The sequence below is a fragment of the Pseudorca crassidens genome, chromosome 2 (assembly GCF_039906515.1).
Source record: "Pseudorca crassidens isolate mPseCra1 chromosome 2, mPseCra1.hap1, whole genome shotgun sequence".
Taxonomy (NCBI): Eukaryota; Metazoa; Chordata; class Mammalia; order Artiodactyla; family Delphinidae; genus Pseudorca; species Pseudorca crassidens.
In genome coordinates this window covers 43449494-43464649 of record NC_090297.1, presented here as the reverse complement: position 1 = coordinate 43464649, position 15156 = coordinate 43449494, and the positions used below count along the sequence as shown (strand labels likewise).

Here is a 15156-nt window from a genome sequence, read left to right as displayed (position 1 = left end):
CTTCTCTTCTTGCCCCAGGTGCATGTACATCTCCGGGGTCCCTGGGACAGGGAAGACTGCCACTGTACACGAGGTGATACGCTGCCTGCAGCAGGCATCCCAAGCAAATGATGTTCCTCCCTTTCAATATATTGAGGTCAATGGCATGAAGCTGACAGAGCCCCACCAAGTCTATGTGCAAATCTTGCAGGTGAGCAACGGTGTTTGGGCTTTTTGTTTTGGATTCTTTGGTTTGTCTTTTGGTCTTTGGGTTTTTTTGGCCCCACGGCTTGCAGAATCCTAGTTCCCCGACCAGGGATTAAACCCAGGCCCTCGGCAGTGAAAGCACGGAGTCTCAGCCACTGGACTGCCAGGGATTCCCCTGTTTGGGCTTTTTGGAAAATACAGTTTCTGGGTGGCACATGAAAAGGGAAAGGTTTACTTAATTTTGTGCATATTACATGTTCACAACTTGCCAAGCATTGTCCTTTGTGTAGAGGTAGCAAGGACAAGGAAGGCAGAATTCCTACCCTCAAGGACCTTGAAGTCTAGGAGCTGGATAGGAATTTCTGGAAGCTAGTACTTACCAACATGGTGAAAACCATTTGTACACAGCGGGCATTGTGGCAAACCGGAAAAGGGGTCAGAGGTGGGCCAAAGTTTGCATCTCACTTTTTCATTCATTAGCCGTTATCTTGGAACAAGCAACGTCCAGTTACAGAGTCATACATACCCTAATGATTTTGAAGGGGCTTCTGGGGCCAGCCTGCGGCTCATTTGCATTTCAAACACTATTGTCTCTTGCTGCCTTCTCTTCTCCTTCCAGTGGAGGGCAGAGGGTAGGATACTGAAGTCCTCAGGCTGAATAGCTTCCTCTATATGCAGATTTAACTTTAAGCCCAGGGGAGTAAAGTCCTTACAGTTCACCACACATTCCCCCACCCACCCCGCCCCACCGCAATGCAGAAGCTGACGGGTCACAGGGCAACAGCTCACCACGCCGCAGAACTGCTGGCTAAGCGATTCCGCACTCGAGGGTCCTCTCAGGAAACCACTGTGCTGCTTGTGGATGAGGTAAGGAGGTGCCCACGGAAGGACTGGAGAGGAAGTGGCGTGGCACTTGATTGCAATGTTCCGGGAGCAAATACTGGGCGGGCGGCAAGTCCTGGCTCCCTTCTTCCTTCACTTTGGGCCATTCTCTGGTGGTGAGAGGCATGTGTCCATTGATGTCCTTGCTGGTGGTGTGACCTGAGAGCACCTGAAGCTAAAGCAGTGGTAACAGGCTTCCCTCCGGGGCCCCGGCTCCGTCTCTGTGGTTGACCCTGCGTCTCTCTCCATCTCCTGGCAGCTCGACCTTCTGTGGACTCAGAAACAAGACGTAATGTACAATCTCTTTGACTGGCCCACTCACAAGGAGGCCCGGCTTGTGGTCCTGACCATTGCCAACACCATGGATCTGCCAGAGCGCATCATGATGAACCGGGTGTCCAGCCGACTGGTAGGGCCCTTCTCAAGCTGTTCTTACAGACCCATAAGCTGGGCCAAGGGTTTCTCCAAAAATGAAAACATAGGAATCTAAAATAAATAGGAAAAGTAAGAAATGTGATTTCTGAAATTCTTATAATTACTAAGTTGGAATTAAATATGTCACCATTGCATGGCTTTCTGCAAACCTATCTTCTTGGTGTTCTGCTACCTCTGCACTCTTAAACTGCACAGAACCCTAAAGGTTTAATTATTTAAAAAAATACTTAAGTGCTTACCCTTGTCAGGCAGTGTTAGATGCACAGAGTATGGCTGTGAATGGGGCAGACACAGTCTCTGCCCTTGTGGACCTTGTGGTTCAGCAGGAGTGACACCGGGAGCCAAGCTGGTGCATGTTGTAGAGGTGAAGATCGTCCCACCCACTCTGACGAGAGCACCTCTGCTCAGATCTACTTGTAAATGATTCCAGTAGAATAGAAGATTCTTTTAAGCTAAATGAAAAAAACAGTCGAGAGCTACTGCCCTACAGGATCCCACAGGCCATTGTCAGTAACAAAAGGAGCTGGAAGCAGTGGTAGTCCTGGGATGAAATGTGTAAATTGTTACATGGGACTTGGAAATCAGGTTTGGGGACTTGCAGGTGGCTTTCCACCAGGACTATTGGAGTGGGAAATCCATGAACTTTTTCCTCTGTCATCTTGACTCCCCAGGGTCTAACCAGGATGTCCTTCCAGCCCTATACTCACAGCCAACTGCAACAGATCCTGGTGTCCCGACTCAAACATTTAAAGGCCTTTGAGGATGATGCCATCCAGTTGGTAGCCAGGAAGGTAAGTCGCCTTTGGGGAGCTCCTAGTCACACTGACAGTTTTTGCTGAGTACCTGCCCATGTGAGGCCCTATGCTGGGTGCTCTGGAGATGAAGAAAAAATTAGGAAGTCCTGTAAAAACAAATACCAAAACATAGAAACAAAATTCTGAAAAATTCCTTAACCTTCTTATTGTATAACTAATTAGAAGGCTCTGAGTATGGTGGGCTTTTATACAAGTGAAGATTAATTGATTCAGGGAGCTTTGAAAAAGGGCAACGTAGTGAGTGAGGTAGACAAACCTGGTTTGAATTCTGGCTCTAATACTTTAATAAGCATGTGGAAGGTTACAGAAAAGTTACTTAAAAACTTCCTGGGCTTCAGTTTTCTTCTCTGAAAAATGGGAATAATAATAGTTACCTCATAGGGTCATTGTGAGAATTAAATGAGACCATGTCTGTAATGTACCTAGCAGGGTGCATGTTCCATGGTAGATATGAAGTGTGGGATGCCTACCCCCTCCAGGCTTACTGGGAGAATGCCAATTGAGATTCCACTAAGACTTCTCCAAGGCTGCTGAGGAACAGCTCAGGTTAAATGTCCACCTTGAGCTGAATGAAAGACACCACACATCCACAGTATTTCAGCACTTAAAAACAGTTATAAACGTATTTCTAGTTTCTTACTGGAAACGATGTGAACTCTGAATGCCTATAGCAGCAACACACGTCTGTAACACCTGTTCAAAGCTGGGTACTATTAGGGTCAGAGGTGAGCGAGATATGGTGTTTATCTCCAAGCTTTGCTTTCTAGGAGAGAGATCCTCAAAGTTACTATCTAACCCTTCTGTTGGTAGAGTTTTCCACCTCTGCAATCATGCAATTTCTAAAAGTTCTTTTTTTTCCTCTGAATGGTCCTTTTATATACCATCCTACTTATTTGAGGTTGTTTTCTCCCTTTTCCTCTAAGATGCTTTGTCTGTTGGTTTTGGTCTCTATCCTGCATCGTTAGACTTTCCCCAGCTGCCATTGTGGTCCGCTGATGTCTAAGGGTGGAGATTACAGAGCTGATTGGGAGTTCTGAGTATATAAGTGGGGCTTGTTCATCGAGAGCTTCGCTGAGGGGTAATCTGATTGGGCCAATTTCAATATCTTTAGTTTATTCCCATATTTTCTGGGATAGTCAGATTTCAAAGAGTAGGCTTCCCCTGTCCTGCCTGCAGGGCAGTGTTCTAGGATCAGGGGAGGTGGGCTGGAGTCAGGGAGGGTGGAGGTCTTCAAATTCAGCATGCAAATAGTAACCATCTATATTTAGTAAGGGACATCCCCTCCTCTGCAACAATACCTAGTGTTACTCGTCCAGAGACTCTTTTGTTTATCCTTGCTTGAGAGTAAATTTCTGGTCTCCTGCCATGGTACATAAGAGGGATAATCTCCGGGGCAAAGAGTTTTATGGAAACAGTACAAATTACCAAGGCACAAAATTTTCTCACAGAGCCCTAAACCCTCCCTCAGTGGCCCTGATGTTCACCAACAGCATGAAATGGGGGAGAGGTCTAGGGCAAGGGTCAGCAAACTTTCTGTGAAGGGCCAGTAGTAAATGTTTTAGGCTTTCTGGGCCATAATGGTCTGTCACCACTATTCAACTCTGCCTTTGCGTTGTGAAAGCAGCCATGTATTATATAATATGTAAACAAATGCACATAGCTGTGTTACAATAAAACTTTATTTACAAAAACATGTGGTAGGCCATAGTTTGCCGACTCCTGATCTAGGGCATCCATTTCTTAACTTTCAACCAGTCCTCTTTATTTTAGCCAAACTTCCCCCTTTACCTCCAGTTCCAGTATCACTAGCTCCTGAGCATCTTGAAGATTTTTAGTGTAACTTAGGTTTGCTCTTGGATTCCTCACTGCGGGCTGAGGAATGGGCTTTCTCAGTCTGCTAGGTTAACCAGTACCCTGCCACTTATTTCCAGCTTTCAGAATTGTATTGTTTACTGCTCTCGAGTTGCTTCCTTTTCTTATTTAAGGTTCTTTTGGTCCTTAAATAAGGTTTCAGAAGACTTCAAACTTGGCTGCTGCTTTTACCCAAAACTCTTGCCTGTAATTTCAAACCTCTCTTTTATTTCTTAACATAGAAACATACCTATATTGTTTATCTTACGATATCTGAAGTCTTTGTAGGTTTACTTCTGTTGATTGCTGATTCACATGTCTGTATGGCCTTGTTTCCTTGTTTTTTGTGTCTTGATTTTTTTTTTTTTTTAACTGTATACTCATGTTTCTTAAGAGCTTTATCTGAGAGTTGATTGAGGCCTGGGCTGAAGTTGAATTCATTTAGTTTGTTTGTGCTTCTGTCAGTTACTGAGGGGCACTACCAACTGGGACCATTTTTAAACAAAATTCTCTACTTGAGGTTTTTAGGAGAACATAAATTTGGGGTACAAATCCATGTGAGGGCTTGTGGTTGCAAAGACTCGGTGAGTTTTTGTCACCCTACACCCACCTAACGCCAAGGTCACAACAGGCCATTTTTCTTGCCATCCCTTCTGCATGATAAGTCTTTCACTCACCCTCATACTGGAGGTTGGGTCCCAAGTTTATGCAAGGTCTTTTCTTAGATTCCATGTTGGGTGGCCCCAGCTTTTTCTTTTGTCTCCCTCACCCCAGAAGCAGTCAAAAAGAGTGCTTACGGTCGCCAAGGTTCACAGGTACCCTCAGAGTGGGAAGTGCTTTGGGTGTTTTCTAGTCTCCCAGGGTCACCTGTCCACTTTGATTCTAGGCCTCTGAGCAGCCCTTGAGTCCCTGCTATTAACCACTGTATGGTGCTGCTTCACACAGAGGAAAGGAGTGATAGGGTGGAAACATCCCCAGGACATCCTCACCAGCTGAATATGGGAGATTAGAAGGAGGGAATAATATACGCTGGTGCTCATGTTTCCGTCTTGGGTTATTGGAAAAGTGATTTTTGTTTTGAATGTCTTATATTTGAATTCTGAAAACAGAAATAGACACAAAACATTTAAAAACTCCTATAATCCTGTCTGTCATACTGAGTGAAGTAAGTCAGAAAGAGAAAAACAAATATTGTATATTAATGCATATATGTGGAACCTAGAAAAATGGTACAGATGAACCTATTTGCAGGGCAGGAATAGAGATGCAGATGTACAGAGCGGACATGTGGACACGGGGGAGGGGTGGGGTGGGGAGGATGGGATGAACTGGGAGACTGGGATTGACATAAATACACTACCATGTGTAAAACACATAGCTAGTGGGAACCTGCTGTATAGCGCAGGAAGCTCAGCTTGGTGCTCTGTGATGACCTAGATGGGTGGGATGGGGGGGGAGGGAGGTCCAAGAGGGAGGGAATATATGTATACATGTATTCACTTCGTTGTACAGCAGAAACTAACACAACATTGTAAAGCAACTATACCCCAATTGAAAAAAGAGTCAAAAAATAAAAAAATAAAATCTCCTATAATCCCACTTCCCAGAAATGACTCCTTTTAATGTCTTAGTTTTTGGTGTGTGTATGCCTGCGCATGCATGCATGTGTATGCCTATACGCTTTGCTTTTTTAAACTTAATGTTTTATAATTGGAAGAAAATAGTTACTTTGGGACGCTATCAGGCAGGATGTCATCGCCTGCGATGGTTGTCAGGCGAATGATGGGGTTGCTGGCAAGCACTGGGAATATACAAACAGAAATCCTTGCAGGCAATGGTGACTCCAGGAGTTCCCGCAGTTAAATTTAAAATGCAAGAGCCCTCCTATGTTATCTTGGGAGAGAGTATAGGATTCCCCGTAAAGGGAGCCCAGCCTCTGTGCACATGGAAAGGAAGGCAGGCACAAAAGCAGAGCCATTGGCATGGGGGGTTGGTCTAATTCATCTAACCACAGATTGCTCTGGGTCCTCCAGCTTCATGGCTTCCTTCCCTCTTGATTCTGGTTCATTTAGCCATTGACCAGGTAGTTCCAAAATTCATTACATGCTGTGAGGGAGGCTCAGGCTGTGGCTTTTTTTTTTTTTTTCCCGGTACGCGGGCCTCTCACTGTTGTGGCCTCTCCCATTGTGGAGCACAGGCTCCGGACGCGCAGGCTCAGCGGCCATGGCTCACGGGCCCAGCCGCTCCGCAGCATGTGGGATCTTCCCGGACCGGGGCACGAACCCGTGTGTCCTGCATCGGCAGGCGGACTCTCAACCACTGCGCCACCAGGGAAGCCCCAGACCGTGGCTTTATCTCCAAAATAGGCTCCACCTCAGCCTCTTGGCTTTTTCTCTTCATGCAAGGAACAAGACCCTTGTGTCTCCAGATGGTTCAGTAATGATCTTGGGCCAAAGGTCTCTTCTTTTAGATTTCTTCATTTTTCTAATATTAAATAAAGTTGAGAATTTCTGTCTCTTCCATTCTGGAATTATCTGTAATGCCAAGACAGAGGTGTGGTGTGGACTTGGGGGAAAAGTCCCGGACGGTATAATAATTTATATCTGAGCTCCCACCAGTTTCCCAGCCAGGGCCAAGTACTTAATTTCATGCTTAAGTCCATTCCCAGCCCTGCCCTTCCTTTTTATCTGAACACAGAATCAGTTGGTTTTTCTTCTGGGTTGAGACGGCAAGGGGTTCTCGAGGAATAAAATGTTCCCTCTTGTAGGTAGCAGCCCTCTCTGGAGATGCACGACGCTGCCTGGACATTTGTAGGCGTGCCACAGAGATTTGTGAGTTCTCCTGCCAGAAGCCCGACTCCCCTGGCCTGGTCACTACAGCCCACTTGCTGGAAGCAGTAGAGGAGATGTTTTCATCGTCATACATCACTGCCATCAAGTAAGACGCTTCTGCTTCCTGACCCTGAACCTCCCTTGGAAGACCACTGGAGAGGGCCATGGAAGCATGCTTCCCTTTCAAAGCTTTTACTCATACAACCTGCATTTACTGACAGTGCTGTCCCTTTTCTTAAGAGGCATAGTCTAGTCAAAGAGACAGAAATGTGATCCTAGTATAATAGGAGAATAATTACCATGTATTGAGTTACACTATAGGTGTTTATGAAGTAAAGTGCTGTGGAAACAAGAAGGAAGTAGCTACTTCTCTCACATTGAATGATATACTCAACCATGAAATGGGGGTGCTGGTACATGTCCAATATAGTTGCTGTGTTCCCTTACTTCCAAAGTGTTATTTTTCATATCATTTTGAGACTTTGAGGGGAAGGGAAATCCTTGCCAAATCATATAGGAATATAGGAGGAAATAGTCCCAAGTTTTTTTCTCTCTCTTCTCTAAAGACACAGAGAAGTTTTATTTGGCTTTCCTTGGGTTGGTGGTACAGCCACTTAGGAGAATTCACATCTCCTCATTTTCTTTAAGGAATTCCTCCGTTCTGGAACAGAGCTTCCTGAGAGCCATCCTTGCAGAGTTCCGTCGATCAGGACTGGAGGAAGCAACATTTCAACAGGTGATTGATCTACTTTTTAAAAAATCCTGTTTTGGTCTGGTGCCTTTAAAATATAATATGAGGGAATTTTAACCACTGTGTAATAGTCTGTCTCTATTTTGTGCCAACCTGATTATGCTAAAGAATATCAAACCAGCACCTATTTTTATGTGATATTTAATTGAGTTGCATGAGGAGAGACCATTAGCAAATGGTTTCTGCATATTAGATTGAGGCTTTACTATGTGCCAGATACTTTTCTGGGAGTGAGAGATTCAAAGATGAGCAAGACAAAAGTTGCTGCCCTGATACAGCTTATGGTGTAGTATGGGGCAAAGCTTTCAGAACAAGCCTTGTTTAAAAACAAATCACAACCATCACCCTGATACCAAATCCAGACAAAGATGTCACAAAGAAAGAAAACTACAGACCAATATCACTGATGAACATAGATGTAAAAATCCTCAACAAAATACTAGCAAACAGAATACAACAGCACATTAAAAGTATCATGTACCCTGATCAAGTGGGGCTTATCCCAGGAATGCAAGGATTCTTCAATATATGCAAATCAATCAATGTAATAAACCATATTAACAAATTGAAGGAGAAAAACCATATGATCATCTCAATAGATGCAGAAAAAGCTTTTGACAAAATTCAACACCTGTTTATGATAGAAACCCTCTAGAAAGTAGGCAAGAGGGAACTTAACCTGAACTTAATAAAGGCTATATATGACAAACCCACAGCCAACATTGTTCTTAATGGTGAAAAACTGAAACCATTTCCACTAAGATCAGGAAAAAGACAAGGTTGCCCACTCTCACCACTGTTATTCAACATAGTTTTGGAAGTTTTAGCCACAGCAATCAGAGAAAAAAAAAAATAAAAGGAATCCAAATTGGAAAAGAAGAAGTAAAGCTGTCACTGTTTGCAAATGACATGATACAATACATAGAGAATCCTAAAGATGCTACCAGAAAACTGCTAGAGCTAATCAATGAATTTGGTAAAGTAGCAGGATACAAAATTAATGCACAGAAATATCTTGCATTCCTATACACTAATGATGAAAAATCTGAAAGAGAAATTAAGGAAACACTCCCATTTACCATTGCAACAAAAAGAATAAAATACCTAGGAATAAACCTACCTTAGGAGACAAAAGACCTGTATGCAGAAAACTATAAGACACTGATGAAAGAAATTAAAGATGATACAAACAGAAGGAGAGATATACCATGTTCTTGGATTGGAAGAATCAACATTGTGAAAATGACTATACTACCCAAAGCAATCTACAGATTCAGTGCAATCCCTATCAAACTACCACTGGCATTTTTCACAGAACTAGGACAAAAAATTTCACAATCTGTATGGAAACACAAAAGACCCCGAATAGCCTAAGCAATCTTGAAAAATAAAAACGGAGCTGGAGGAATCAGGCTCCCAGACTTCAGACTATACTACAAAGCTACAGTAATCAAGACAGTACGGTACTGGCATAAAAACAGAAATATAGATCAGTGGAAAGGATAGAAAGCCCAGAGATAAACCCACGCACCTATGGTCACCTTATTTTTGATAAAGGAGGCAAGAATATACGACGGAGAAAAGACAGCCTCTTTAATAAGTGGTGCTGGCAAAACTGGACAGCTACGTGTAAAAGAATGAAATTAGAATACTCCCTAACACCATATACAAAAATAAACTCAAAATGGATTAGAGACCTAAATATAAGGCCAGACACTATAAAACTCTTAGAGGAAAACATAGGCAGAACACTCTGACATAAATCACAGCAAGATCCTTTTTGACCCACCTCCTAGAGAAATGGAAATAAAAACAAAAATAAACAAATAGGACCTAATGAAACTTAAAAGCTTTTGCACAGCAAAGGAAACCATATACAAGACGAAAAGACAACCCTCAGAATGGGAGAAAATATTTGCATGTGAAGCACCTGACAAAGGATTAATCTCCGAAATTTACAAGCAGCTCATGCAGCTCAATATCACAAAAACAAACAACCCAATCCAAAAATGGGCAGAAGACCTAAACAGACATTTCTCCAAAGAAGATATACAGATTGCCAACAAACACATGAAAGAACGCTCAACATCACTAATCATTAGAGAAATGCAAATCAAAACTACAATGAGGTATCACCTCACACCAGTCAGAATGGCCATCATCAAAAAATCTATAAACAATAAATGCTGGAGAGGGTGTGGAGAAAAGGGAGCCCTCTTGCACTCTTGGTGGGAATGTAAATTGATACAGCCACTATGGAGAACAGTATGGGGGTTCCTTAAAAAGCTAAAAATAAGAGGCTTCCCTGGTGGCGCAGTGGTTGAGAGTCTGCCTGCTGATGCAGGGGACGCGGGTTCGTGCCCTGGTCTGGGAAGATCCCACGTGCCACGGAGCGGCTAGGCCCATGAGCCATGGCCACTGCGCCTGTGTGTCCAGAGCCTGTGCTCTGCAACGGGAGAGGCCACAACAATGAGAGGCCCGCGTACCGCAAAAAAAAAAAAAAAAAAAAGCTAAAAATAGAATTACCATACGACCCAGCAATCCCACTACTGGGCATATACCCTGAGAAAACCATAATTCAAAAACAGTCATGTACCACAATGTTCATTGCAGCTGCATTTACAATATCCAGGACATGGAAGCAACCTAAGTGTCCATCAACAGACGAATGGACAAAGAAGATGTGGCACATATATACAATGCAATATTACTCAGCCATATAAAGAAATGAAATTGAGTTATTTGTAGTGAGGTGGATGGACCTAGAGTCTGTCATACAGAGTGAAGTAAGTCAGAAAGACAAAAATAAATACCGTATGCTAACACATATACATGGAATCTAAAAAAAAACAAATGGACAGGAATAAATACGCAGAAGTAGAGAATGGACCTGAGGACACGGGGAGGGGAAGGGTAAGCTGGGACGAAGTGAGAGAGTGGCATTGACATATATACACTACCAAATGTAAAACAGATAGCTAGTGGGAAGCAGCTGCATAGCACAGGGAGAGCAGCTTGGTGCTTTGTGACCACCTAGAGGGGTGGGATAGGGAGGGTGGGAGGGAGACGCAAGAAGGAGGAGATATGGGGATATATGTATATGTATAGCTGATTCACTTTGTTATAAAGCAGAAACTAACACACCATTGTAAAGCAGTTATACTCCAATAAAGATGTTAAAAAAAATCACAAAGATAAATCCAAACACTCTGAGAATAAGTTCAACTATATCAAGTAAAAGGAATCATTAGGGCTTGGGCCTTAGTGGTTTATTAAAGGTGTTTAAGTATATACCTGGGAGTTTGTATATCTGTGTATGAGTATGTTTTAGACAAATAGAGATGTCAGGAAAACATTTTCCTTCCAGCTGTTTATTTCCTTTAAGCTTTTCTTCTTTAAATTCTTTTTTTTTTTTTTTTGTGGTACGCGGGCCTCTCACTGTTGTGGCCTCTCCCGTTGAGGAGCACAGGCTCCGGACGCGCAGGCTCAGCGGCCATGGCTCATGGGCCTAGCTGCTCCGCGGCATGTGGGATCTTTCCGGACCGGGGCACGAACCCGTGTCCCCTGCATCGGCAGGCGGACTCTCAACCACTGCACCACCAGGGAAGCCCCTAAATTCTTTTTTTAAACATTTAGTCGCTAGTCATGTTTTGCCCGTTTTTGTTTTTGTAAAGCCTGAGACCGCTCTTCTGCAGAGAGTGACCTGTATTCTCTCTAGGCCTTTGAGCTTTTCCAAGGGACATGCCTTGGCACCTGCTCACTGTTTCTGCCAAGGAAAATGCCCTTACAGCAAAATTTGACTTGAATTATGACAGTCTCAGTAGGAACACTCAGCCCCTGGAGATGAGGACTGGTTGTATAACTGTGACAGTTACTAAGCATATTATATCTATTAACTCATGAGGGATATTGTAGTATATTTAATAGATAAAACTGAAGCTCAAAAAGTGAAATAACTGGCTCGGGTTTCTTATTTAGGTAATTGGCAGAACCAGGGTTCAGACCTGCTGTTTTCTGATTCCGAGGCCAGTACTACATTCTGCCCCTGTGTTTGTGCCCCACTGGGGCACCCTTGATGCCTTCTGGGGTACTGAGTATCCTGGAAAAGAAGTGTCTCATTGTCCCAAGAGAAGAAATAATGATTGGATACAGACCCAGGACTACCTTCTGGCAGCTGACCTCAGGTTTGTTTTTTGTTTCTAGGTATACACTCAACACGTGGCACTGTGCAGGATGGAGGGTCTCCCGTACCCCACCATGTCAGAGACCATGGCGGTGTGCTCTCATCTAGGCTCCTGCCGCCTCCTCCTTGTGGAGCCCAGCAGGAATGACCTGCTCCTTCGTGTGCGGCTCAACGTCAGCCAGGATGACGTTTTATATGCACTGAAAGAAGAGTGAAGGGCTTCACAAGGAAGAACTGTGATCTGCTGTTTTTAAAGAGCCCTGTTTCCATTTCCTAAGCACGTGGAATCATTGTAGCAAAGTATTACTGAACAGCAATGGCTGTCATGTATTTTGCAATTTTCCATTAAATCATTTGCTTTTTCTGGAGTGTTTGTCAAGTTTTATAGTCATTACAAACATCAAATTATAAAATGAAACCAACCTTCCTACACTAGGCCCTCTCTCTGGGTTTTATTTCTGTTAGTAGCCCTGACATTTATTTAATGGTAACATACCATGTATATAAATACAAGCACACAATTACGGTATCTACATAAAATAGTTCCGGGAGAGTAAGTAAGAAATTACTTATATTGGTTGCCTCTGGGAAAGAACTGGATGGCTACCTTCAGGGTTAGAGGAAGACATTCAGTGTATGTCATTATGTATCTCTTAACTTTTGAACAATGTGAGTGTAATATACTTAGCACATAAAAAGGAACTGCTGGAAATAATATCAGTAATAAATAATCCCTAGTAACAAATAGCTAGAAAATGGAATTTTTAAAAAGATACCATTTATCATAAAAACAAATCTTTAAATAAAAAATACTTAGATGGCACAGAATATATAAGGTACCTAGGAATAAATCTAATAAATGTAATTAATCTCTAAATAGAAATCAATTCCAATTAAAATCTTGGTAGGGTTTTTTGGTATAACTTTGCAAGTTAATTCTGATAAACCAAGAATAGAACAAACTGACATCTAAAAACCTCATGTCAGCTACTGAGAAAATATATCATCCATGTCATAGTCCTGCCAGAAAGGTTTGACCTCAATCTACTGATGAGAAAAATTATCAGGTACATCAAAATTGAGGGAAAAATATTCACAAAGCAATGATTCCTCTTCAAAAATATTCATATCACAAAAGAAGAAAAAAATGGAGAAACTATTCTAAACTAAAGGAGACTAGAGAAATGAGAGCTAAATAGCTAAGTAGACTGTAAGAACCTCGATTGGGTCATGGATTTAAGAGATAAAAACAGTTATAAGCATTATTATGGACTATATTCATATTAGGTAATAGGATTATATAAATGTTAAATTTTGTGGGTGTGATAAATTATTGTGGTTGTGTAGGAGAATGTCCTTGTTCTTAAGAGAATCATAAGACATTTATGAGTGAAATATAACATCTGCAACAAATTAAATAGCTCAAAAAATACATAGATACATATATTTATAACTGCTCGTAATGGACTAAGGATCAGTATCAGAATATTTTAAAGCATTATACAATAAGAAAAAGGAAAATGGGTAAATAAGGCATCCACAGAATAAGAAATATAACCAACAAAATGGAAACATAGTAAAAGAGGCCTGCAAGTCAAAACACTTTCACATCTATTAAAAAAAAATCTTTCCATGGTGATATGGAACAATTGGAAACCAAATGCCCCATTGATGTAAGTGTAAACTAGAACAACTGCATTGGAGATAATTTGGAAATATTTAGTCTATAAAATCCTATGAGCCCCCAGTTTCACTCCTAGGAATATACCCTAGAGAAACACATGTAAACACCAGGAATTATATACAAGAATATTCATAGCACTGTAATGGCAAGCCATTGGAAAAGTGAATTATTTTCATACTGTGAGATACAGAAATGAAAAATAATAAGTATCAATGGATGAAGCTAAAAACAAGGTCGAGTAAAAAAAGGAGTTGAAGAATATTTGCAGTGATAACAATGATATAATGTCAAAGCTTGCAAAAAAAAATACTATGGTTTGCTTAAGGATGTACACATACATAGTAGAAATGCTCAGGAATAATAAACACCAAATTCAGGAGATTGAATATCTCTTTGGGAAAGGGTTGTAACATGAGAGGTGGCGAGGGGGCTTCAAGAGTATTGTACTGGTTTGTCTTAAACTTGCGGTAAGTGCCCATGTATTTGTTAATTCACACAATAAATAGTAACTATTTATTTAGTGCCTACTGTGTACCATGCACTGCTCTAGACACTGAAGTTAAAGAACAAACAAAAGCTCCTGCCTTTATGGAGTTTGCATTCTAGCAAATGTGAAATATTGTACATTTTTGTATGTCTTAAATGTTTCATTATAAAACATTTTAAAGTTTAATGAGAAGAAATATGGGAGTGAAACTTCCATTTTATTTCTTTTCAACATTTTTTTTTTTTTTTTTTTTTGGCTGCTCTACCTTATGGCTTGCAGCCTCTTAGTTCCCAGACCAAGAACTGCAGTCGGGGCCTCAGCAGTGAGAGCACAGAGTCCTAACCTCTGGACCACCAGGGAGTTCCCTGAACATTCCATTTTAAAATAGTAAAGACAGTCTCTTCTTCAGGAAATCACCAAAAAGCAATAAGGAGGTGGAAAAGCTCTTTGTCCAAGGAAACTGGAAGATAAAAGTTTAGGAAATAGGCAGGAGGAAGTGATTTGCAAGGTTTTAGATGGAAGATTCCTTCCCCCTACCCTCCAATTGCATTGCATTGCCCTACCGGATAGCGGAGTAAGAACTTGGTGTTAAAAGACAGTAAGAACTGTCTGAAGTAACTTTATAAAGAGGTGCAATGAACACTGCCTTTCATATCTTAAGTATTCAACCCGCCTTCTGATTGGAAAAGGTACATTTAAGTGCTGAATAAGAATAAGATGGTGAGCCCCATTTCTCTTTCTTAGAGACTCAGTTACATAGGGCACTGCGGAAGATGGTGAGCAGAGAAACCGCTCCTCTAGGGCGGAGGCTGCACCATCCTCACCTCCACGCCGAGGGGCGGGACGAGGACTTGAGGCTAGATAAGTGAGCTTACGCCCAAACAGCCTCAGAGTGGGAGTGAGGGAGAAGCTTGGCGGGTAAATTGTATTAATAAATGGGCAAGGACAGGGTTCAAACCTGCTGCGTTTGCACAAGCAGCCGGACAACCCTGAACTGTACAACAACCCTCCGTGAAAACTTTGCGTTACCTGCCCGAAGGCGCCTGCGCGC

The 15156-nt window shown here is 42.1% G+C and overlaps 1 protein-coding gene across 4 annotated transcripts in view; it reads left to right on the top strand.

Annotated features, from left to right (window-relative positions):
• ORC1 (origin recognition complex subunit 1) overlaps positions 1-12258 on the top strand; it is a 34205-nt gene extending 21947 nt beyond the window's left edge. For 3 of the 4 annotated variants that reach the window (XM_067726117.1, XM_067726119.1, XM_067726116.1), the window contains exons 13-19: positions 19-190; positions 946-1053; positions 1328-1477; positions 2175-2294; positions 6937-7106; positions 7649-7736; positions 11955-12257. In XM_067726117.1, the coding sequence (XP_067582218.1) occupies positions 19-190; positions 946-1053; positions 1328-1477; positions 2175-2294; positions 6937-7106; positions 7649-7736; positions 11955-12149 (1003 nt within the window). In that variant the 3' untranslated portion in view covers positions 12150-12257. Of the gene's footprint in view, positions 1-18; positions 191-945; positions 1054-1327; positions 1478-2174; positions 2295-6936; positions 7107-7648; positions 7737-11954 lie in introns of all 4 variants that reach the window. The other variant, XM_067726120.1, reaches the window with a different exon arrangement.
• Positions 12259-15156: the final 2898 nt, after the last annotated feature.